At 40.1% G+C, this 23,108-nt stretch overlaps 1 protein-coding gene and 1 pseudogene across 2 annotated transcripts in view; one reads left to right on the forward strand and one right to left on the reverse strand.

Annotated features, from left to right (window-relative positions):
* Nucleotides 1–200: 200 nt before the first annotated feature.
* Nucleotides 201–3,303, reverse strand: LOC308395028 (uncharacterized protein; the record flags this gene model as incomplete). The annotated part of the gene is made up of 4 exons (XM_080879682.1): nucleotides 201–716; nucleotides 1,023–1,182; nucleotides 1,581–1,683; nucleotides 2,933–3,303. 4 exons carry the CDS (start codon nucleotides 3,301–3,303, stop codon nucleotides 586–588), a joined length of 765 nt encoding a protein of 254 aa, XP_080735808.1. The 3' UTR covers nucleotides 201–585.
* Nucleotides 3,304–5,434: 2,131 nt separating this feature from the next.
* Nucleotides 5,435–23,108, forward strand: part of LOC308395320 (kallikrein-8-like) — an 83,611-nt pseudogene continuing 65,937 nt past the window's right edge. The window contains exons 1-3 of the transcript in view: nucleotides 5,435–5,483; nucleotides 6,668–6,848; nucleotides 7,009–7,186. The product of the transcript in view is annotated as a kallikrein-8-like (transcript). The remainder of the gene's footprint in view (nucleotides 5,484–6,667; nucleotides 6,849–7,008; nucleotides 7,187–23,108) is intronic.

Raw genomic sequence — 23,108 nt, forward strand, 5'->3', positions numbered from 1 at the left:
TTCTTGCTGTTCGGAGTTGGCTTGGCCCTGGCTTATCAAAGATAGCAGAATTGGCTTTCCAAAACCCCACAAGGCTGCCCGCTGTGATGGAAATGATGGGACGGGTCGTGACTTCTCAAAATGGGCTCATTGAACGCAGCACGGATACGATCTTGGAGAAGCTCACGGCAGTCTCTGCTCTCTGAGCACAAGATTGATAACATCTCAGAGAAGCTCTCCAACGGGAGACTGAGAGACCAGTTAGACCAACTGTGAAATTGACATGCAGTTGTTCGCACTAAAGGAAAACCACCATCATTTCATGCAGCTACCATATCGGTGTCAGCTGTGGTCTCAAGGCTGGAGCTGATACGTATGTATGTTCGGGGGGTCCAATTTCACTGCAGATGTAAACATTGCATGTGACAAATAAAAGGCTTGATTGAATAGCTTCAGACTTATGTTCAAAGAAAAGAAAAGAAGCCCTCAAACCTCTACTCTACTTTATGTGTTCATTTAATGAGCGAGTTCACTTTGTTTCTCTCTTCTCTCAAACGTCTAATCTCTCCTCCTCCTCTTCCTCTGTGTTTTATTCAGTCGTACCGTTTACAGCAGCGAGCAGGGCTTCTTCTTGACCTTGGCGGGCTGAGGGCAGAGGACGGCACGAATGGCCTCATCAAACACAGTCTTCAGACCACGCTGGGTCAAGGCTGAGCACTCCAGGTATTTGACTGCATCTATACATGCGAAGACACATATATGTTAATAAAAGAAGAGAAAGAACTACAAAGACAAAGTAAGAGAAGAAAGGTTTGCTGGTAGTGGAGAAGAATAAGTTCAACTTTCAAAGAACACTATAGTCAACTACAGCTACTATACTTTTACTGTGATGCCAGGAAATGAGGGGAATAACAAAAATTTGCAGAGGCAGTCAGGCTACAAAGTTCTCTAGCATCTTCATCTGCTAGTTTCATATCTTCACTGGTGAGGAGAGCTTCAAATCTTAAAGTGCTTTTCAAGCAAATAAAGTAAGAGTGACTGACCTATCTCCTTAGCCAGAGCTAGGCCCTGTGGATAGGTGATAGGCGCCAGCTTCTTGTCCTTCAGTTTCTCAATGGTATCCTTTTCATCCCTCAGATCCAGCTTAGTGCCAACCAGGATGATGGGCGTGGAGGGGCAGTGGTGACGGACCTCAGGGTACCACTGGCAGAATACAGAGTAAAGGAAAACTAAATAAGAGGCAAGAAAGGGGAACACGCAAAATCAAGGAACGTGTTAGAGGCAAAAAACAGAATCAAAGGTGGAGGGAGATGAAGCTCTGATGCCAGGTGTTACAGAAAGGTGGATGAAGGCATGAAAAACAAATGATATGCTGTAGCTATTAAAGATGAGAGAAATACATCATCCAACTTTCACCCACAGCATCAATCATTCATTCACATCAATTATTAGACCTGTTTAGGCTTTTTCTCCATTTTGTAATCCAAGTACCTATTTTTTTTCTCTATAATAAATTACTGCTTTTGTTCTGTTTGTTCTTTTTTACATTTTGTTCCTCGGCAGCTGAGAGACAGGCCTCATAAAAAACAGCCAAAACTCACCTTAGCTCTGACGTTCTCATAGGATGCCGGGCTAACCAGGGAGAAGCAGATTAGGAAAACATCCTGGATGGAGAGACAAGGAGACAAAGAATTAGAATAGCTGCTGCAGTTTTAATTAGCTGACATGTTATACAAGTTCTGTCTCTGTAACTTTATGTCCATTAGTTACTGTGTGTGCCTGTGTGAGTCTGTACCGTCTGTGGCTAGGACAGTGGGCGGAGCCTGTCATAATCTTCCTGTCCAGCTGTTTCCCAGAGGCCCAGGTTGACCGGCTTGCTGTCCACCATCACAATATTTGTCGAATCTGTGGGGAGAGTAGAGAAGGTCAGCGATCAGCCAACAAGTCATAGGCAACCTTTCATTTCATTGGTTATTCATTCATTCAACAATCTTTCAATTCACTGATTGTTTAACCAGTGAAACTCCTGTAATGGAGAAAAAAACAGGACCATACTTGAAATACCACTGTTCACAAAAACATTAACCAACAACATTACTTTGGTTAGTTTGACACAAAAGCCATCCTAACCATGTCTAGTAAGAGAGAATAATACATAATAAGGCAGGGCTGCCCCCGTGTGGTCTCATAGTAGAATAACAGTTTAATTTCTCATTTTTAAAAACTTGAGAAATTTCATATTCATATTCAAATGTATTCAGGCTCAAATGAAACTGATAACACAAATGTTTGCAGACACAGATGTTTTTTTTACAGAAAGAAAGAGACTAGTGTACCAGATTAATCCTGTTTTATGGCCTGTCCGAGGTCTACCCCGCCCTTTGCCTAATGACAGCTGGGATGGGCTTCAGCCTACTTAATGACCCAGTAGTTAAAAAGATGGATGGATTTCCTGAAATAGAAAAGTCACTGAAATAACGTAAACTGTCAAACATAGAACAACTATGACAAACAGTCAACACTATCTGAGATCCTGCTGGTGGTTAGGGAGGATATACGTGATTCTGTTTGTTGTTTAAACATATTTATAGAGTTAAGAGTTCAGATTGCTGGAAGAACAACATTCACGCAGTCTGATTGCTGTTTTTCTCCCAAAATGTAGAAACACCTGCTAACCATGGCACACTCTGCTTTTCCATTAGGTCTGTGCAAATACTACTTAAGTACACTCATCCTCCTGTGCCATTAGTGATATTAACAGAGTGTATTTTTTGACATATATAATATAGTTAGTATAGTTATTATACTAGCCGTAGCTGCCCCGCTTATTTTAGACATTCACAATAAAAAAGTAAGCGATAATATTTCAATATCAAACGTCATAATTAAGGTCAACATCTAAATAATGCTGTGTACAGACTCACACAGGTGTTAAATTACAGCATAAACTTACCTTAGACCTTCCTCCGTCATTCTCCTCCTAATTGTGCTCGGAGACACAGAAAACATATCGGCAATTACCCCGATGGTTATCCAGGACAGCACTAAAGTCCTGAGTGCTGCAGCCGGGATTTCAAGACGTGGACGACCAACATTTGAAGACTGTTCTTCCTCGGCGTATTCCAAACGAACACGGTGCTGAATTGATCTTAAACTTTCGACAATGCTGTCATCGATGCTAACATCTTGAAGAGCAATTATCATCCCAAGCATTTCAGAAACATCATCTAAACGACTCAAAACAGTATCTACAGGTAAATGATCCCTCTCTATCTGATCTGCTAAAATGAGCAGAATTGACTGAAGTTCACACCAGTCCGCCATCCTCCCTGACCTTTGACCTAGCACGTTTTTGCTACCTGTGGCAGCCGTCCGCGGAGCAGGTATCCAGGAAAACTAGTCGATAGTAAACGATCAGCCAATAGGCGCAAAAGTCAAGCCCACTTGTTGTGTGCCCACCTTATTACTAAATTAGGCAGAGCACTCTGAATTGAATCAGGACATAAAGCACGGTCTTTATGTTGCTTTATTGAACACTGTCCATCTTACAACTAGCCACTTAACGGGGCTTCCTTCGGACAACCACATCCGGTTCAAAGGTCATCACATTAAGACATAGCCATATCAATACATGACATCCCCCTTTTCCTTAGATTCAAACTTTAGTTGTAATAACTTTGATGTCTTTTTTTCCCCAACATTGAACATTCTTCTTGTCTTACTTTCTAACAATTATATAATCTAAATGTCTCACCACACATGTACCTTTCTTTTTTCAATATATACATGTCGAAATACACATATGAACTTGAAACTTGCCAAATGTAAGTTACCTCTTCACCTTAACATATTATAGTTCATTTCACCACAAAATCACGAAACCTCTCGGGTATCTTTTTAGCCCTCTGTGATCTACTTGGTCTCTCTGGCCCCTGGGAGCCCTCTTGTGGTGTTGGAGTGAAGGTGTCAGTCTTTGTGGGTGTTTCACCTTCCTCCCTTTCAGGTATTGTGTCATAGTGTCCTTCTCTGGTCTCATTTGTCTCGTATTTCTTCACATGTGTGGTATTCCGGTGATAGCGAGCTCCTGTTGGTGATTCAATAATGACTTGGTTTCCAGTTCTGCTTACAACTTTGTGTGGTGTTGCGTTGAATGGTGTTGTAAACTTGTCCACTTTGTCTTGTTGAACCAGCACTGTGTCTTCCTATTTTTATTTATTTTTATTTTATTTATTTTTATTTTTATTTTTCTTTTATTTTTCTGAAATTACACACGTTAGCAACCGTAACGTGTGTAATTCCAGAAAAATAACAATCTCACCTGTCCTAAGGTTATTTTTCTCACCTCCTATCACTTCCTGTTCCAACACATGGTTGTGTTTTTGTGTAGCTTATCTGGATAGCCGAAATAACTAAAAACTTATAGATAACTTCTTATTTCATAGTTTAATCTTCACTTTTTTCATCCGAAGCACACTCTCTTGTATTCACTCCCTGTATTTTTAGGAATTCGCTACCTTAGCTTAGCTAAGCCAAATAACACACACCAATTAGTTAAACTACATGAATGTCTCAAAGCCATAAAGACCTGGATGACCTCTAATTTCTGCTTTTAAATTCAGATAAAACTGAGGTTATTGTACTCGGCCCTTAAAATCTTAGAAATATGGTATCTAACCAGATTCTTACCTTGGCCTCCAATAACGCTGTGAGGAACCTTGGAGTGAATTTTGACGAGGACATGTCCTTCATTGCACATATTAAACAACTATGTAAGACTGCTTTCCTCGATTTGAGCAACATCTCTAAAATTAGAAATATCCTGTCTCAGAGTGAAGCTGCAGTTATTACTTCCAGGTTGGACTACTGTAATTCATTATTATCAGGATGTCCTAAAAACTCCCTGAAAAGCCTTGTAGTACCATATCACCCTATTAGAGCACTTCACTCTCACACTGCAGGCTTACTTGTTGTTCCTAGAGTATTTAGAAGTAGAATACGAGGGACAGCCTTCAATTTTCAGGCCCCTCTTCTGTGGAACCAGCTTCCTGTTTGGACAGACACTATCTCTACTTTTAAGATTAGGCTTAAAACTTTCCAAAATATATAATTAGGGCTGGACCAGGTGACCCTGAATCCTCCCTTAGTTATGCTGCAATGCGGTGGGCTGCTGGGGGATTCCCATGATGCACTGAGTATTTCTTCTTCAGTCACCTTTCTCACTCACTATGTGTTAATAGACCTCTCTGCACTGAATCATACTTGTTATTAATCTGTCTCTCTTCCACAGCATGTCTTTATCCTGTCTTCCTTCTCTCACCCCAACCGGTCCCAGCAGATGGCCCCGCCCCTCCCTGAGCCTGGTTCTGCTGGAGGTTTCTTCCTGTTAAAAGGGAGTTTTTCCTTCCCACTGTCGCCAAAGTGTTTGCTCAACTGAAAGGCAGTTGTTAGAGGGTGAATGGCAGGAACACTGTGTCTGCTGCCTCTTCTCTTGCCTCTGTGTATCAGTGAGTATTCAACAACAGTTTCTATATTTAACTGCAGGTTCTTACTGCATAATTCTGTCTGTATAATATGAAAATGATTCAATGCATCGAGTTATGCCAAACCTCACAGAAACTGTGCATGGTGGGTATTCTGAATTGCTGCTCGGCACATATATGCAGACCACAGTCAGAGCCTTACCCTCTGCTGCTTGAAGTCACACAGAGGTAACCCACTCGCTCTCTGTCAGCACGCAGTTGCAGACTCGTGAGCGAGGTTTTTTTTTTCTTTTGTTTTGCTCTTCTACTCTTAAGAGCTCCATTAGCCACACAGAGGGCACAATATGTTCTGCATTGCTTCTCAAAGTTAGCATTGGTTAGTGATCATGAGCTGTTTTAGGTTTATAAATCATTGGTTTACACCATATTCCTCTGAATTAATGTCACAAATTGACAAACTGACAGTGAGATACAGTGAAGCGTGTAGAAAATGTAATTCAAATCAGAGCACGAGCAGAACAAGAGCATGAAGCTGAGATCAAACTTCATTTGCTTCCATCTATAAGGTGCAGGTCACTGAGGTCTTCTGACAGAAACCTGCTGGTGGTTCCTCGTTCTAGGCTGAAAACTAAAAGAGACTAAGTGTGTCTTCAAGGCTGTTGGCTGATAATCTATGGAATGCACTAATATTACATTTGATCTCTGCGGTCTGAATATTTGAAAGAGCAGCTCTACTTATTTGTACACGCTTAATTTTAGGTAGTGGATATTATTATTGTCTTTTAATGTTTGTATTTATTTTTTATTGATTATTATTGTGAAGCACTTTCTCTATAGAAACATTTTACCTTCATTTCCCTTCTGTCACTTTATGAAAGCCAAAAGCAAAAAGAGACGATAAGTAACTTTGCATAAATGTGTGGAGCTTTGCAGCTTTGCAGTTGATAAAGCTTCATAATGACACTATGTGACTATGCAGTGTCCAATATTCAAACTGAAATGCAGTCATTAGAGAGTGAATGGCAGCAACACTATGTGTGGTGCCTCTTCTCTTTTCTCTGTGTATCAGCGAGTGTTCAGCTACAGTATCTATATTTAATGGCTCTGGTGTTCACTGCGTGGTTCTGCCTTACTTCTGAGAGCAGATATTTTACAGGTACAAAGAAAAACTGGCAGTGACCTGGTGGGGCGGGGGATTCCTCTTTCAGGTGTGACGGCGAACACAGAGGTCGCTCTGCAAAAGAGAGTCATTGGAGGTGATGAATGTGAGCGACAGTATCATGTACAGCTCAGAGCAGTTTATCCACATGGACCTTCCAGCTTGTGTGGAGGCTCTTTGATCAGCGACCGCTGGATTCTGACTGCAGCTCACCGTCTGAAGCCAGGAGGGTGAGGAGATCAGAGCAGCAACTAAAACTTGTTAACCCAAGGAATGTCTAGTAGCCATGTTTTTGCTATTCAGTAAAAAGTAAAATACATTCAGACAAGATGAGAAATAGAATATGGTGACCATCAGTAATCATGTTTTATGTTTGCTGTGCACATGCAGGACCATGTTTGCAAATCTAAGTGTGCATCAAGGGGGTCCGAACAAGAAGTGCAGATAACAGCAGAAGCTGAGATCTATACAGACAAAGACACCAGCACAGGCAGAGTTCATGACATCATGCTGCTGCAGCTACTAGCAGCTCTGATATCCAACCTATAAAACTACCTGACTGTGAGTTGTGGATGTTTCTGCTTCAGGTTCATGTGTTCTGACAGATACTGACACGTCGTGCTAACTTCAGTTTTAGATTCAAATGATACTTTGATGTTCCTGTGGCTCAAAGTTTCTTGCTTTGAAGTTTTTTTTCTTAAAGTTTCTTCTTGACCTGAGCTCTGTGCTGTGAAGTGAGTTCAGCATATGTAGAATATATTTCCTTTATCTTATCCCAACAGTGGGAATCAAATACTCACAGGAAGCTGCTTATCAATTGAAAGCCCTGGTTATCAAGTTAACCAGGGCTTTCAATCCTAACGGATGTGGATAAACTATACTGGCAGTGCAGGTTTTAAAAAGGAAGATAAAACTGTAATATTAGAAAAATATGAAGGGTTTAAATGCATAATACAGACTGAAGGTAACAGCTGCTGCAGAAAAACCAGTGGTGTGTGTGTGTGTGTGTGTGTGTGTGTGTGTGTGTGTGTGTGTGTGTGTGTGTGTGTGTGTGTGTGTGTGTGTGTGTGTGTGTGTGTGTGTGTAAAATTGCTGTAGGGTAGCTTAGTAGTAAAAGCGCAAGCACTTCAGATGCTTTGTTCAATAAGACTGGATGAAATCTATATCAATAAAGTCTAGCCCATTTGGAGACAAGCAAGAAAGACAGCAAAAATCCTGACTGACATCACGGCCTATCATTACACAGGAGAATCTGATGGATCATTAATCAAGTATTTCATTTAATTAATGTTTGAAAGACAGTTTCAGCTTTTATTCTGTCAGCTACAAACTTTCTGCTGTTTATTAGTTTAAGAGAAAATAAAACTTAATATAACAACAGAATTTAAACATAGGCTGCAAACTGAAAAATGTCTATGAAAAAATGCTATTGAAGAATTTTAGCCCCTCCCACTGTCCATGTAGTACAGTAGGAGGGTCTAAAGTTGAAAGTTTCAAGGGATCTTCCAGGAATGGTGATGCTGCTTTTCTGGACAAATGATCTCTAAACTTGAACTTAACCAGAGGGATATAGTACAAAGAAAATTTAACAAGGCTTGGCTTACTTTGTGTTAGCTGGCTTGAGAAAACGTAAAACACCAGTCAGTGTCACGCCGCCGGGTATATCAACTTCTCTTTTAAGCTGTGCTTTCTGCTTCATGCTCCGTGCCCACGCATGTAACAAGGGCTGCTACAAGGCCCTTTAAAACAGGAAGTAGCATGTGCTGCAGTGAGCTTGAATGGTGTCCCAATGCGCTGAGCAAGCACAGTGCAAGATATATGTCGAGTGAGTTTGCATGATCCCTCAGCTCACAGCTGCATTTATTAAACATTCAAAATACAGAAAGATTTTATAAACCTGGGAAACTGTATTTCTGTCTTGCAGGGAGACTCTGGTGGAGGAGTGGTTCATAATGGCAGGATTTATGGGGTCTCTTCTTTTGTGGGAGATCTGGACTTTGTATGCAGAGCACCGGCTGCCTTCATGGACCTCTGTGATCCTGAGTATGCAGATTGGATCAGGAAAACTATCAACCCATAAAAAGCTGTGAGGTGTGGATAACTGTAAACAAGCTGAAATAAATAATCTTTTAGAGTTTAGCTTTGGTTTCTTTTATTCTGTTTGATATAAGCAGTAGAGGATTTCAGAATTTCTGTGTTATTTGCCAAAAGACGTTTTTTCAGCTGCACCCACACACAGTTTCTTTAGATAACTTCAACTGCAGAAAGTAAAAACTCAGCATTAAGTTTCAAATGCAGTTTTAAAGATAATGATAATATGGAGTCCCTGAAGAAAACACCCGTCAATAGAAAAAGCTGCAAAATCCTGCAAAATGTAACAGAAGTTGAATAAAACACAACGGAAATAGAAAAAAATAAATGCAACAAGGCTGAAAAACTGAACAAACAAACAAAAAACAAACACAAATTACAACAGAAATAATAACAACGATATAAAAAAAATAAAATAAAGTAGAAAAAAAACATTCTCATCCTAAAACTTGGTGACAAAGTGGAATATGGTAAGGAAACACTCACTTAAGTGCTGTCATTACTCAAAGGTTCCTGATAATCATGCATGAAGTGATTTCTGGAGGGGAATGAAACTTAACTGAACTGCTCCCTGTGACATTTTGACCTGTCAAACGCAGGCGTAACTCCTGTTATTCATTGTTGTATTGCAGGTCTGCTGTGCACGACGTCTGTGAATCTGAGTAATTTGGTACAGATGAAGGAATAAGACTGCTCAGATGCTTTGGGTGTCACGTAATGATCCCTCAGGTTTGGGTGTCTTTGGTGCCCTTTGATTTCAATCTACCTGCACATTGAACAGAAATCCTGCCATGACAGAACACACTAATGCCTTTTCAAGGGAGAACCGATCCTAATCTGAGCTGTCAGCCCCAAGTTCTCTGCAGTCATCAAATCAAGCATAATCTGGTTTGAACAGGCTCCCTGCCTCACTGCAAAAGCCTTTTTACCAGCTGCTGTTTGACAAACTGCAAAGCCTCTGAAGAGACTTTAGAAAGGGGGAAAAAGGATACGAAGAAAAAGCTGAACAAAAAGCTATCCATGCACTGTTTAACATTTCACTTGGAGTTTATTGACTGTATTCTATCTGTGGATTGCATTATAGCTTCTCTGAGAGCTTTGCTCCCTGAAGATTTTATGATCTGTGAACGCTGAGTCTCTCTTGTGGCTGTAAACCAGTCTGCTCAGCATGGCAGAGTTTCTCTCCATTTTTTTGAATCACCTTTGCTCAGTTGTGCTCCTAACTGATCTCCTGAGTTTGGCTGTATTCCTGGACTTTGCCCTTTCGTTACTCTTCAGTCTCTTTGACACACAGGCTGCCAAATTTGAAATAACATTTTTAGTTTTGGAAAAAGAAGAGCGTGTCTAGCAAATTCTTGCACATCCTTGTTCTTAAATAGCACTTTTCTACTCAAGCACTCAAAGTACTTTATACACCTCATTCACCCATTCATACAAGCACTTTTCTGTACCTAAGTTCTTTCTATCTAACATTCATACTCTGATGGACACATGAAAGAGCAGTTTGGGGTTCAGTATCGTGTCCAAGGATACTTTGAGATACAGATCAGATCAGGCAGCGATCGAACCTCCAACCTTCTGATCGGTACTAATTGGACGTTTGCTGCTGCACATGTAGCATCACAGCTTAGAAGATGGTGGTGTGGAAATGTGTTTCCCATTAACAATTGACTAAGAAACTCTTAGTCAAGGGTTAACGTCACTAATGTCAGTATTTTCACTGACTCTAAAAAGGCACTGATCTTCATTAGATTAGATCAACATTGTGCCTTAAACCTGAGCTGTACAGGAAAATAGATTTCTGATACACATGTACATAAACAAATAAAGAGAGATGTTTCCCACCTGCTGAGAAGACAACAAATGCATAACCTGATTACCACCATTAATCTCACATCAACTGATTTCTGGCACCTATAAGTGAGATTGAGTTCACTGTCCTGCTGTCTTGGCCTTTAGGAGAACACAGTGAGACAGATGAAGCTTGCACCAGATGGTGGAAACACAATGATCGTGGTCTTAGACACAGCATCCACACTCTGTACATGATAGTGTGTGTGTGGTGCTGTTTGCAGGAACTTGATGAGGCTTTGCTTAAGTGGAAATCCACTGATGTTCAAGCCCCAGGGAAGTGGGCGGGGGGATAGGACCTCTGGGGCCCTCTTCCTGATGGAGCCCTACCTGACTCCTTTCACTGCTAAAGCAAGAATGGTGCCACAGCTCATTGAAACAATACTTCATTTCATCAGAATCATCAAATGATTGTGTTAAAAACAACCGCCCAGTGTACTTGCATGGCAAACATCGTGATTAGATATTCAAGAAGAGCCTCTTAAAGATGAAGGTCTGTGTCTCTTGACCTAAACACATAATCCAGTTAAATCTGATTTATGTTCATTAATGCCCCTCACACTGTAACTTAAAGTAATAAATCGGTCACTGATTAATTACAGAAGTACGTCTGTGAGCATAAAGATGTAAGCCTTGGACCATCAGGATAAAATGTGGTTGGGAAACTTAACAAGCTTTGATAAAACTTCATCAGTAGCTCAAGCAAGACCTCAAAACCTTCGATCACCACGGGTGGTTAGCAGACTGTGGTTGTACCATGCAGCCTAACAACATGCAGTAAATTGCAGGTTAAAGCAGTCTGCTTACACATTGTTAAACGAGGGAAGGGAACTAATGTGGCCATCACATTACCCTTTTGTCCCATTTCATCCCAGGACTTGATTCAATTGCTGCTCACTTTCTACAGTATTTAAAACTGATCAGTAGGACCTGAAACTGCAAACATTCAAACATTCAGGCCAACAATCAGTTGGTGAACATATTAATCTACTACAATTAGCAAAAATGAATAAATAAACAGAAGAAAGTTGGAGTGATATCAGAGTCATGCAAGTTTTTGACCAGCAGGTTAAACTCATGCAAATTAGCTTCATCCAGGCTCATGAAAACACTTTCCTGCTTATAAACAGCAGATCATTTGTGTCAGTGTCAGGATGGTTTATATTTGAGCTTTTAGTTCACACAGAACAATTTTTATTAATTGTTTTTAGCGATTACGAAAGTCTGTGAATCCCCAAATTGTTCAGTTGTTCTCTTTGCTCCCCATGAGGTCACTTTCACCATGTGACAAAAACAACACCCCACTCTACACACTCGGGCCACCAGCAACTTTCTAAATCCTCAATAAAAAGCTGACAGGTTGCAATGATGTTCCAAATAACCTATTAAGAAAACCACTAAATACACAGAAAATGTTATGAAAATTGGTTTATTTTATATCTCATAGTTTTAAATGATGCAATAAAAATATGTACAAAACATCACAAACTGTAATATTTTACAAATGCTTACGTCCTGCTGATGCAATGGAGACATCTTCCAGTGACAGTCTTCATCAGTGTGAGTGTGAGGAGGATCCTAAACCCACCGACACAGAAGTGCATGTTCACAACTCCCTCTGTGCAGGCGGGGTCAGGACCCTCCTCACCCTGGGTGAGGAGGGTTGGTGCTGTGGCCAGTCAGATATGAAGTGCTGAGAGTGGATCTTTGGTCCTCTGTGCAGCTCTGTCCACTCTCAGCTGCCCTGCAAAGCAATAACACAAGAAAGACGTCATTTTAACACAAAACAGCATTTTCATTGTTGGTAGCTGCAGTATGTTGTTAAAAAACTATTTTAAACCCAACGTATACACATGAAAAATATAAATAAAGCTAAACCTACAGTGCTGCTGACATAGGATGATGATTTATACCAACTATTGGAAGAATTTTGTCTTCAATACAGTTTGTTGTCAATGTGAGGTGATAACTTACATAGTTGGAACACAGCACCACTCTCCCGTTTTTCACTTGGTCATCCATCCTTCTCATCAGGTTGGTCGGGGTAAGGCTGTCTTCTGGGTGGGGTGTTTGCTCCATCTTGGACGTAACTGGAAGTAATAACAACTAAAAAACTACCTTTAATTCACAATGTAATATTAATATTAATGTCACATATCAAGAAAAAAAGAAATACATTTCACATGTGCGAGTCACATGTTCATATATCTGTAAAAACAAAAACACAAAGGCAAAGTTTAAAAACACGTTCTAACATAAACTAATCAGAGTCACTGTCATCCATGGAAAGGTTAAAAGGCCTCTCCCAGAAACGTCTGACTCCAAAACTACCTGAGGATGTTGAAGGGGCATCAAACTGGTCACTCACCTTGCACCTCTTTGCACTTACCTCTTCGGTGCAGATGTCTTCTCTGCTTCTCTTTTCTGAGGAAGGAGCAGCAGAGAGATCAGCTGAGGAAGCAGATGACAGAGCAGCTGAGGAAGGAGCAGCAGAGGGAGCAGCTGAGGAAGGAGCAGCAGAGGGAGCAGCTGAGGAAGGAGCAGCAGAGGGAGCAGCTGAGGAGGGAGCAGCAGAGAGAGCAGCTGAGGAAGGAGCAGCAGAGAGAGCAGCTGAGGAAGGAGCAGCTGGGGGAGGAGCAGCTGGGGGAGGAGCAGCTGGGGGAGGAGCAGCTGGGGGAGGAGCAGCTGGGGGAGGAGCAGCTGGCGGATCACCAACCTGGGCAACAACTCGAGGGAAGAATGGGGCATTGGCCTGGCCGAAAGGCGGCATGGGGATGGGGGCAGCACCTGGAGCAATAGGACGTTGCCAATCGTGCCAAAACGGCTCTGGAGGGTGCTCCCGGATGAGAGGGGAATCATCTCTCTCATCCATGGTGTCATACCCAGAGTCATCGCTAAGCCAATCCCCCCACTCTTCTGAGTCGCTCCAGTCAGATGAATTGTCAGTCTGTTCACTCACCTCTTCATCGTCTATAGGTAGGTAGGGGGGGTACTCACCATACTCACCTTGCTGTTCACCGTCATCAGCATCTGGTGCTTCATGAGAAGAGGGTGAGGGTGAGAAAGGGATAAAATACCTACCATACTCACCTTGCTGTTCACTGTCATCAGCATCTGGTGCTTCGTGAGATAAGGGTGAGGATGAGAGAGGGATAAAATACTCACCATACTCACCTTCGCTGATACGCTGGGTATCAGTGTCCTGAGCTTCACCAGAAGAGGTGGTGCTCTGGAGACTGTCATCCAGGATCCTGATGACTTCAGGAAGGCCTTCTTCTGCAGGGCGTTCAACCACATAGTCAAGACGCCCTGTGAGGAAACAATTTTTAAAATAACATTAGGAATGTAATAGACACCCAGTGTTAAAGCAACAGACCTACATCTGTTAGTTTGAGCAGAGGATGAGAGAAAAGCATTTTATGTCAGACTGAATGACACTTCTACTTGTTCAATCTTTAAGTCAAGTTTTTTAATAGAAGACCACCAAACCTCCACCAAGGCAGCTCACTCTGTGTACTTTTAAGGTGACACTATATTGACACTATATATGTCACTGTATTTTGTGTACATTCAATTTGTTTTATTTGTTCTTTGTAAGCCTTTATGCAAACACTATGTTGGAATAGGTAATGGATAATAGGTATTGATTTGTAAATAGCCGGACATGAGTAACTTATTATATAAATATACTACAGTACATTTATAACTAACCATGCAGCTCATTCTCCTGTTTTATTTACAATTCACGATGTCACACATTTTGAAAAAAGCTCATAGGTTAAATATGTGGATGCAAACCATAATGTAACATTTAGACCACATGTACCAATTGCATGTCCTAAATATAAAAAACAAACAAACATATATATATATACACATACATATACACACACACACATATATATATATATATATATATATATATATATATATGTGTGTGTGTGTATATGTATGTATGTATGTATGTATATATGTATATATGTATATATGTATATATGTATATGTGTATATGTATGTATATATATATATATATATATATATATATATATATATATATATATATATATATATATATATATATATATATATATATATATATACATATATACATATATACATATATACATACATACATACATACATACATATATATACACACACACACATATATATTTGTTTTTTTTATTTGGGTTTTTTTTAAATAAAAACACAACCTCCTTGGCAAGAGTAAAAATTGCACACACAAAGCTCTGCAGGTATGTCTGAAAATGATGGTCAAGTGAAAAACAAACAAACAGAAACTCTTAACCCAGAATCCACATTTTTAGAAATGTGCACAAAGACTGTATCTGCCATAAGGACAGGTACATCTAATCTGTGGTAAACATGCTATCACTGTGTAAATATCCCTGTGTACAATATCTCTCTCTGCTATCTAATAAGGTTAAAAGCATTACCGTAACAGAAGATAGGTCTTAATGCCATTATTACTACTGTTTTCATATTCTTTTGATATTATTTTATTTGCATTTTTTTATCTTTGTGTTTTGCAGCAGAGAAAAAATATAGTTTATGTCAATAAAGCCTTTGATCCGGAGAAGAAAAGGATGTCAGGAGGGGACCTGGATCTGTGTGTTTACGCCTGCGTGTTCTGACCCCGCCATGACATCTTGAAGATGCCGTTACCACAGAAACTGATTTTTGGGCATTTTACAAATTTTAGTCCATTAAGCTATTTTTAACCATTTCATTTTAAAGAAAAGTGTCAAATTTGAAGCCTTCAAGTCAAAGTAACACCTTTTTTTCATATTCATACACCAGTCGTTAATAATTTCTACACCTCTCCCGGAAAATTTAAAACATACAAACAATTTACGGGAAACAGACTTGAAATACACATATTTGATCACGTTAAAACTTGATATTCACACTGGAACTTGTTAAATTATTACAGTAATTTACATTTAAAGAAATTTTCACACTTACCTGCAGCGAAGTCCAGGTGACAGTCGGGGAGTCCGGGTCCACGGCGAGCCATCTTCAAACTTGAAAAACAAAAACAAGTACAAACGATGAAGTACTTGTTCTGCTCTCAAGTTATATCCGCTTTTAGTGAAATAGTTTGCAAAACTTAGCTTTCCACAGGCTGAGGTTGGAGCAGGTCGAAACAAGTCCACGAGCAAGTGTAAACAGACGTTTGGAACCTTGTGCAGCATTTATATACCCTCGGCGGCCATGGTTACGGTTGTCAACGTGTACACGTGCACGGGATAGAACTATCCGGTTGTCCAGTCTGACCTCACTAGCCGTGTCTAGGTCTAAACTCCGCTGCAGGTCCATATATCAAACGATCACTATGGCATTACTGAGAGTTGAAAAACTGTCTAAAGTCTTTCATTTTTAATAAAATGATCAGCGTTCTGCTCTACCAGGTGTAACAATTGAGTTTAACATCCAGGCATCCATGAAAACGGAATTTATGACATTTAACAGAGTTAGAAGTTAGCAGGGAGTTAGCTCGTTAGCTTCTATCTAAATACAATATAGCATGTCCTTACTGCAGGTTTTGGAAACAAATTAAAACGTACAGCTCTGCTATCACTTCCAGCATAAATGAAGACAGAAAACTAAACAGCAGTGACGTTTGTAGGGTTACTGAAGTTGGGCTAGCTGGTATATAATGATGTGCTACGTGACCGCTAGCGACACAGCTATGTTAGCATAATATAAACAAGCTAACTTTTTTCCACTCGATAAAAGTTAATGTGAGTGTTCTCGGTGGTCAGGAACAAATGTAATCGCATGGCAGGATGCTGTAAAAGGACCAAACTTCAGCCAGGAGGACAACTGAGATAATCCATCCACAATACGAGGTTAGTCATTCATATACTGCTGCATGGGCTGGGCTGTAGTTACATCCTAAGGTTTTAAAAACTGAGCTTAAATAAATGATTAGCGGTAATAAAAGCCGAGGGAGGTCAACAGTGATCACTGACTGTTTTAGGAGCTTTTTGAGATCAAATAGAAGAAAATACATAACATTAAACATGTTAACAATACAAAAGCCATATTAAACGCAGACTACTTTAGACCCGGAAGTACGATTCGTGTGTCATCACTGAACAGCTAAATTCGTAGGAATGTTTTAGCTTATTATTTGGATAACGACCGTCATTACAATAAATTAAATTTGTAGTCATTTAAAACTCACAGGCCTACAATCAGCTGGCCTATATAAAAAACAAAAACAAAACTTGAACACAGTGCTGAGCTGCATCTCAAATTAATCTTCCAGCTCTCAGCTGACATGTACCAGAGCCCAATTGATGGATCAGTTGATCAGGATCATTGGCCTGATATAGGTCTATCATAGTGACGTGGCTCTTAATCAGTAGGGTTATATATTTCCCGATATGATATATTTTTCAAAGAACATAATGTGGATTGTTTTTATTTGTTAGCTGTATGGGCAGCATTTTTGTGTATGTGATCCCTTTTCTTAAATTACATTTGCTATATACACATATTTTGCTCTCTTAGTATTTTTAGAACCTGACTAATACTGAAAACTTTAGGGTGATACTGATAAAAAGGAGTTAAAATTTTAGATACTGATACATTGGTCGATACTCTTTTTATAAATAGTATACAGATTACAGAACTTAGAATGTATACAGAAATTCATGTTTTTTGCAATGATCGTTCAAAATTGGTTTATAAATAAATACAGCAATATATCTGCAAGATTTGACCAAATTCACCACTCTTTTATACTATGCTAAACAATCAAAGATTAGCTCATGTCTAGTTGAATGATGTTTTAAAAATGTGTTTTCCTGTAGTGTTAATCACAGTGATGTTATGAAGTAATGTATGAACCTGACGTATGATAATATTTATCTCTACAGAGGAAACATCCATCGAAGATTGAGCAGTACAATATCACTGTGGCATCAACATCTCGTCAGCGAAAGACCACAGCCACACCAAACAAGCTCTCAGCAAATACACAAGCCAAGTTACCAGACCTGATGTTGAGAGCTGCAAACAAACATGTTCCACAAGCAACTGTTGACATGCTTGTCATCAATTTCATAAGTGAGGGTCTACAGCCATTTGCAGTGGTAGAACAGCCATCTTTCAAAGAATTGGTTACCACATTACAACCTCAAGCCAAAGTCATCTCCAGACCCACTGTCTGTGCCAGAATCTGTGAAGCTGCTGATCACATGAAGATGACTTTGGTTGCAGCATTGGATAAAGTCAAATTTGTTGCTACCACTACTGATTGTTGGTCAGCTCATCAGAAAAGTTACCTTGGAGTCACATGCCATTGGATAGAGGAAGAGTCCCTGGAAAGAAGATCTGCAGCACCAGCATGCAAAAGATTGAGAGGGTCTCACACATTTGACATGCTTGCTGGTGCGCTTGATGATATCCATTGCCAATACAAGATTAGAGGCAAAGTTGTAAGAACCACAACTGATAGTGGATCCAACTTTGTCAAGGCCTTCCACATGTTTGGGGCACAAAATGATGCAGATGAAGCTGAAGATGAAGCAGACCCAGAAACTATTGACCTGACTGACCATATTGACTACCATGAGGCAAGTGCAATTCTTGATGAAGACTCTGGTTTGGAGTATCAACTCCCGCCTCATCAGCGATGTGCATGTCACCTGCTAAACCTTGTGGCAACATCTGATGCTGCCCTAGCAGAGAGCATGAATGAAACCTACAAGAGGCTCTCCCGTGCAAGCTTTGCAAAATACCAGGCCATTTGGAACAAAACTGGCCGGTCTCATTTGGCTAATGAAGTGGTAGAGGACAAGTGTGAACTACAGATCATTCGTCACAATGCAACACAATGGAATTCAACCTACCTTGCCATTGAAAGGATAATACGCATCATTGATGAGAAGGGGGAAAATGACATCAGGAGCATTTGTGAGGAGTTCAAGGTGAAAATGTGAGTAAACTTGGACACCTACCAATATGGTTGCAAATTTTGTGAATTTTCCTTAATGGATGGTTAAAAACGTGAGCAGACTCTTAATATTAAATCAGAAGATCCCTATTATAGTCATGGTGGGTTTTGTTGTTGTGTCTTACAGGTTGAGTCCTGCAGAAGTTGCATTCCTTAGGGAGTACTGTACCACCATGAAGCCACTGGTGAAAGCTTCAAACATTCTTCAGTCTGAGTCCACTTCCTTTATGGGATGGCTCCTGCCAGTAATCCAACAACTACTGTCCAAACTTAGCAGGCTGGAGACATCAAGCAAGACATGCGTGCCACTCATCAGAGCCCTGCAAAATGGCCTTCAAAAGCGTTTTGGAGCGATGATGGAGGATCCAGAGTTGGCTGCAGCTGCAGTCCTCTTACCCAAGTTCAAGACTTCCTGGACTGACAGAGCAGATGTAACAGAGGCTGGTAAGGATTCATGTGATCCCATTTTTGTGTGTTTTTACATTTGAACACATGCTTAAGTGAGTATTTCACCTAATACATTGTAAGTTATTGATGGTCTGTCCTGAATACTAAACAATCCTTTTTGAGAATTTGCCATTTTTAAATTTGTGTTCAGGAATAATCACTGAAATGTAAATAACAAAATTGTGTTATCTACTTGCAATTACAGCCTTGACATACATCAAACAACATCTTGAAACGACAGAGCATGAGAGTGAGGATCAGCAAAGAGAGTCATCTGATGAAGATGAATTCTTCTCCAGACCAATCTCCAGAAGGCTGCAAAGTGCAGTTGAGCTTGATGGTTACCTTGCTTGTGCCACAGACACCATGGAGCTGCTGCACTCCTTCTCAGGTATCAAAAACCTCTCTCTTAAACTGAACACAGCTCTGCCTGCTTCTGCTGCGTGTGAACGACTTTTTAGCTGTGCTGGTCTACTCTTCACAACCAAACCAAGTCGGATTGCCTCTGTTAATTTAGAAAACCAGCTCTTGCTGAAACTGAACAAAAGGTTCAAGTGTGACAGAAATGCTAAGAGTTTAAGACACTCACCTGCCTGTTGTTCAGTGTATGGGGAAAAGTTTAAACGGTTCTACGCATGTTCAGAAACATATTTGTCATTGTTTTAACAAACAAAATTCCTTCTTTTATATCTACATTTATTTACAAAACAAGTTACCTTTCTATACCTTGTTCATCTGAGAAATGTGCTTTGAACATAAATATTTATACTGGTGAATCGAGTTGAATGCCTGCTATTGACGACAGAATAAAACATCAGTCTGTTAAAAAGTAATTAATACTCTGAGTAGTTTTTGAGAAGAGTACTTTGTACTTTTACTCAAGTATTTTTTTAACACCAGTACTTTTGCTTGTAATTGAGTACAATTTAACCAGTGTAACAGTACTTGTACTTGAGTACAAATTTTGAGTCACAGCAGGTGGATGAGGGAAAGAGGAGGAAGGAGGAGGAGAGACCCGTGGTGGCCGCCGGACCGGCCGCGCTTCGTATTGAAAAGGAACCCGATTTGTCCCGGACTTCAGCTTGAATGAAAAACAAATACACAAAGCTGGAGTTCTTCTGTGTCTTTACGTGGCCAGCTGCCTCTTCTTCTCCCATTCTCTCTCCCTCTCTCTCCTGTTGCTACTTAAATCATGAAACTGATCAATGATCAGCTGATCGCTTTTCTCTTGGAGATACTATATAGCTCATGCTTACGGAGCCCCTCTGATGACATCCTCCAAAAAATAAATAGATTGTGGTGACAAAATACTACTTCCTGCCCTCGAAATAGTATAAGTGCCCACGAAATACTTATTTGTGGCCACAAAATACTATTTCGAGGGCACGAAATAACGTGCGCACGAAATGCTAATTTGTGGGCACGAATTGGGTATAACGTGGCAACGAATTACGCATTTGTGGCAACAAATAGATGACGTGCGCACATCATATTGATACATTGGACAGCTGTGTAGAGACATAAGCATAAGAGTAGGCTAAACCTGTACAACATGGCCAGAGACAGTATGATTGAGTTTTATTTTTGTCATGGTCTGCGTGGCAGACCTTGGGTGTGTGGGGAAGGAGGACCCAAAATGCGTTTATTTACAGTGGAGTAAACAATACACAATAATAGGTCTATGTCCCTCAGACCCAGATCCCTGACAATTTTAGGCTGGGAATGAGCTACACATGCATTTTGAAAAGCCTGGCACTGAAAGGAACCATTATTATGGAGAGACAGTTAAACAGGATATTAAGAGCCCAGTTGCATTGCAGACGTAAGTACGACCCGGACGTTGGGATAGATTCTATTGTCAACCAACTGCAAGGGCCTGGGAAGGATCACGGTTATTGGTCAAGTGTTTCGTGCTCACAAATAAGCATTTCGTGCGCACGTTATACCCATTTCGTGGCCACGAAGTAGTATTTTGTGGCCACAATTTATTTATTTTTTGGACCATGTCATCAGAGGGGCTCCGTACATGCTAATATCACATCTTCACATTTTTTTTTAGAGGTAACAATAACTTTGCATTCTCGCTACTCACCATGCTCTAAAACAGGTATATGTTAGCAATGACAACATTTAACAAATGTTTTTAAAATTCTAGCCGTGCTAATTAGCCTTAGGATTGGTTGAGGTCTGTGAAAGCCTTTGGAACAAAATCAGTCTTGTAAAGCTCACTATTTTCCAGCTGAGCCTATAGCACATTTGTTAAAGTCAGTCCGGATTGTACAGCTTCTAATCAGAAACAATTAAAGTTTGTTTCTTTTTTTCTGCTCATCAATCTTTTTCTGTAACCAGGATACCTGGAAAGTCTTAAATAACTCATGTTAAAATGTTGCAGTGCTGTAGAGTGGGGTCATGTTAACAATCCATTCAAACTTGTGGTCTTCAAGGTCAACTTTATGATTTATTGGTTGAAAATTGACAAAAAGCTTTAGAACTTAGAAACTATCATTCCTACAACTGTGCTGTGTATATGTCACAACATATAGCAGGAACCTATAAAGGTAACTGACCTTTGACCTCTCCTCTAAGAAGGTACATGTAATGTCTACAGTGATTAGACATACTTAATAAAACTGTGTGGGGCACAGAGTATTGTTGTGCATCAGTGTGGAACATGTCAGTAACACTGAGGGTTACACACACTTTGCCAGGTACACCTGTTCACCTGCTCGTTAAACACAAATGTCTAGTGAACCAATCAGACATCAGCAAATTAAAGTATTTAAGCATACAGACATGTTCATGATGACCTGCTGAAGGTCAAAGCAAGTATCAGAATGGGGGAAAGAGATTGCGTGGTTGTTGGTGCCAGATGGGCTGGTCTGAGTATTTCAGAAACTGCTCATCCAATGAGCTCACAAAATTACCTCCACAGTTTACAGACTGTAGTGGCAATCCAACCAGCAAAAGGCCACCTGAGGGAATTTGAAGTATTTCCAACTCATCCTGGTGATGAGGTCAAACACAACCAGTACTTTTAACATTTTATCAATTATTTACCAAATTAAAAAACAACTTGTGGTAACTTATTTTTAATTTTGCTGCAGACAAGTTGAATGAATGCTTACTGGATCTAGAACACCATTTAGATCATAACAGCTCCTGATCAGGATGAATTTCATTTTCAAATCAAATTTCATGTCGCAGTTTCACAATTTTGTAACATATTATTTCAAAGCTTGCTTATGGGCTCGTTTTGGAGCAGACCAACAGTCAGGCTCGTCTTCACCCTTACTGTCAGACTCTGAATTGATGGTTCTGCTATATCTCACCTGGCTGAGCTCTTGTAATTATTTTGTGATAAAACTTTTTCTATTTTGAGATCAAGATTCAAGTGGAAATCTTTGTGTGTCTGTCTCTCTCCCTTGGTTTCTGTAGAGGTACAGTGTGGGGGCGCCTGGATAAATGTTAAACAGAAGCTAGATGTAGTGTTCCTCCACTGTCCATTAAGGATATGAGGAAAAGAAATGGTCAAGAACAAAGTGTATGGTGTATTTATAAAAGAAAATGGCTTTTAAATTGTATACCAAAACCACCACCAGAAAGTCAACTACAACTTGTTACATAATCATCATGACTGTTGTATCAGTTTAACAGTTTATGGGTTGACTTCTTTCAGTTCATTCACTGTTTACATCATGAAGGAAAAAGAAGGCAACAGGCTGAGAAATGAAGCTGTTGTGTGTCTTTGTGGCCACACGGGGGCAGTGCTGCATAAATAGTAGAATCTCTTCCTGGACACTTTTTCTAGACCTTTTTAAATGACTAATAAAGACAACAACAAAATGAATTACATCAGGATCTGATATGGTTGTCTTTTTTTGTTGAGCTTTATATATTTCAGAATGCCTAGAGTTTGTTTGTTTCCCATGTTTTGTGATACAGAACATCTCCTCTCAGACGGCTGTTGTCTCATAATGGGTCATTACCTGGTCTGATGGGGTGTTTGTTCCATTTATAAATCAAGCGATTGATTTGTAAAATGAGAGATGGCCTCTGACCTGCTGACTGGTGTCTGATCTTCTCTGCTCCCCTCAAATTTGACAACTACTCAGCT

Source organism: Rhamphochromis sp. 'chilingali' (assembly GCF_963969265.1).
Source record: "Rhamphochromis sp. 'chilingali' genome assembly, chromosome: 4".
In the NCBI taxonomy this organism is placed as follows: domain Eukaryota; kingdom Metazoa; phylum Chordata; class Actinopteri; order Cichliformes; family Cichlidae; genus Rhamphochromis; species Rhamphochromis sp. 'chilingali'.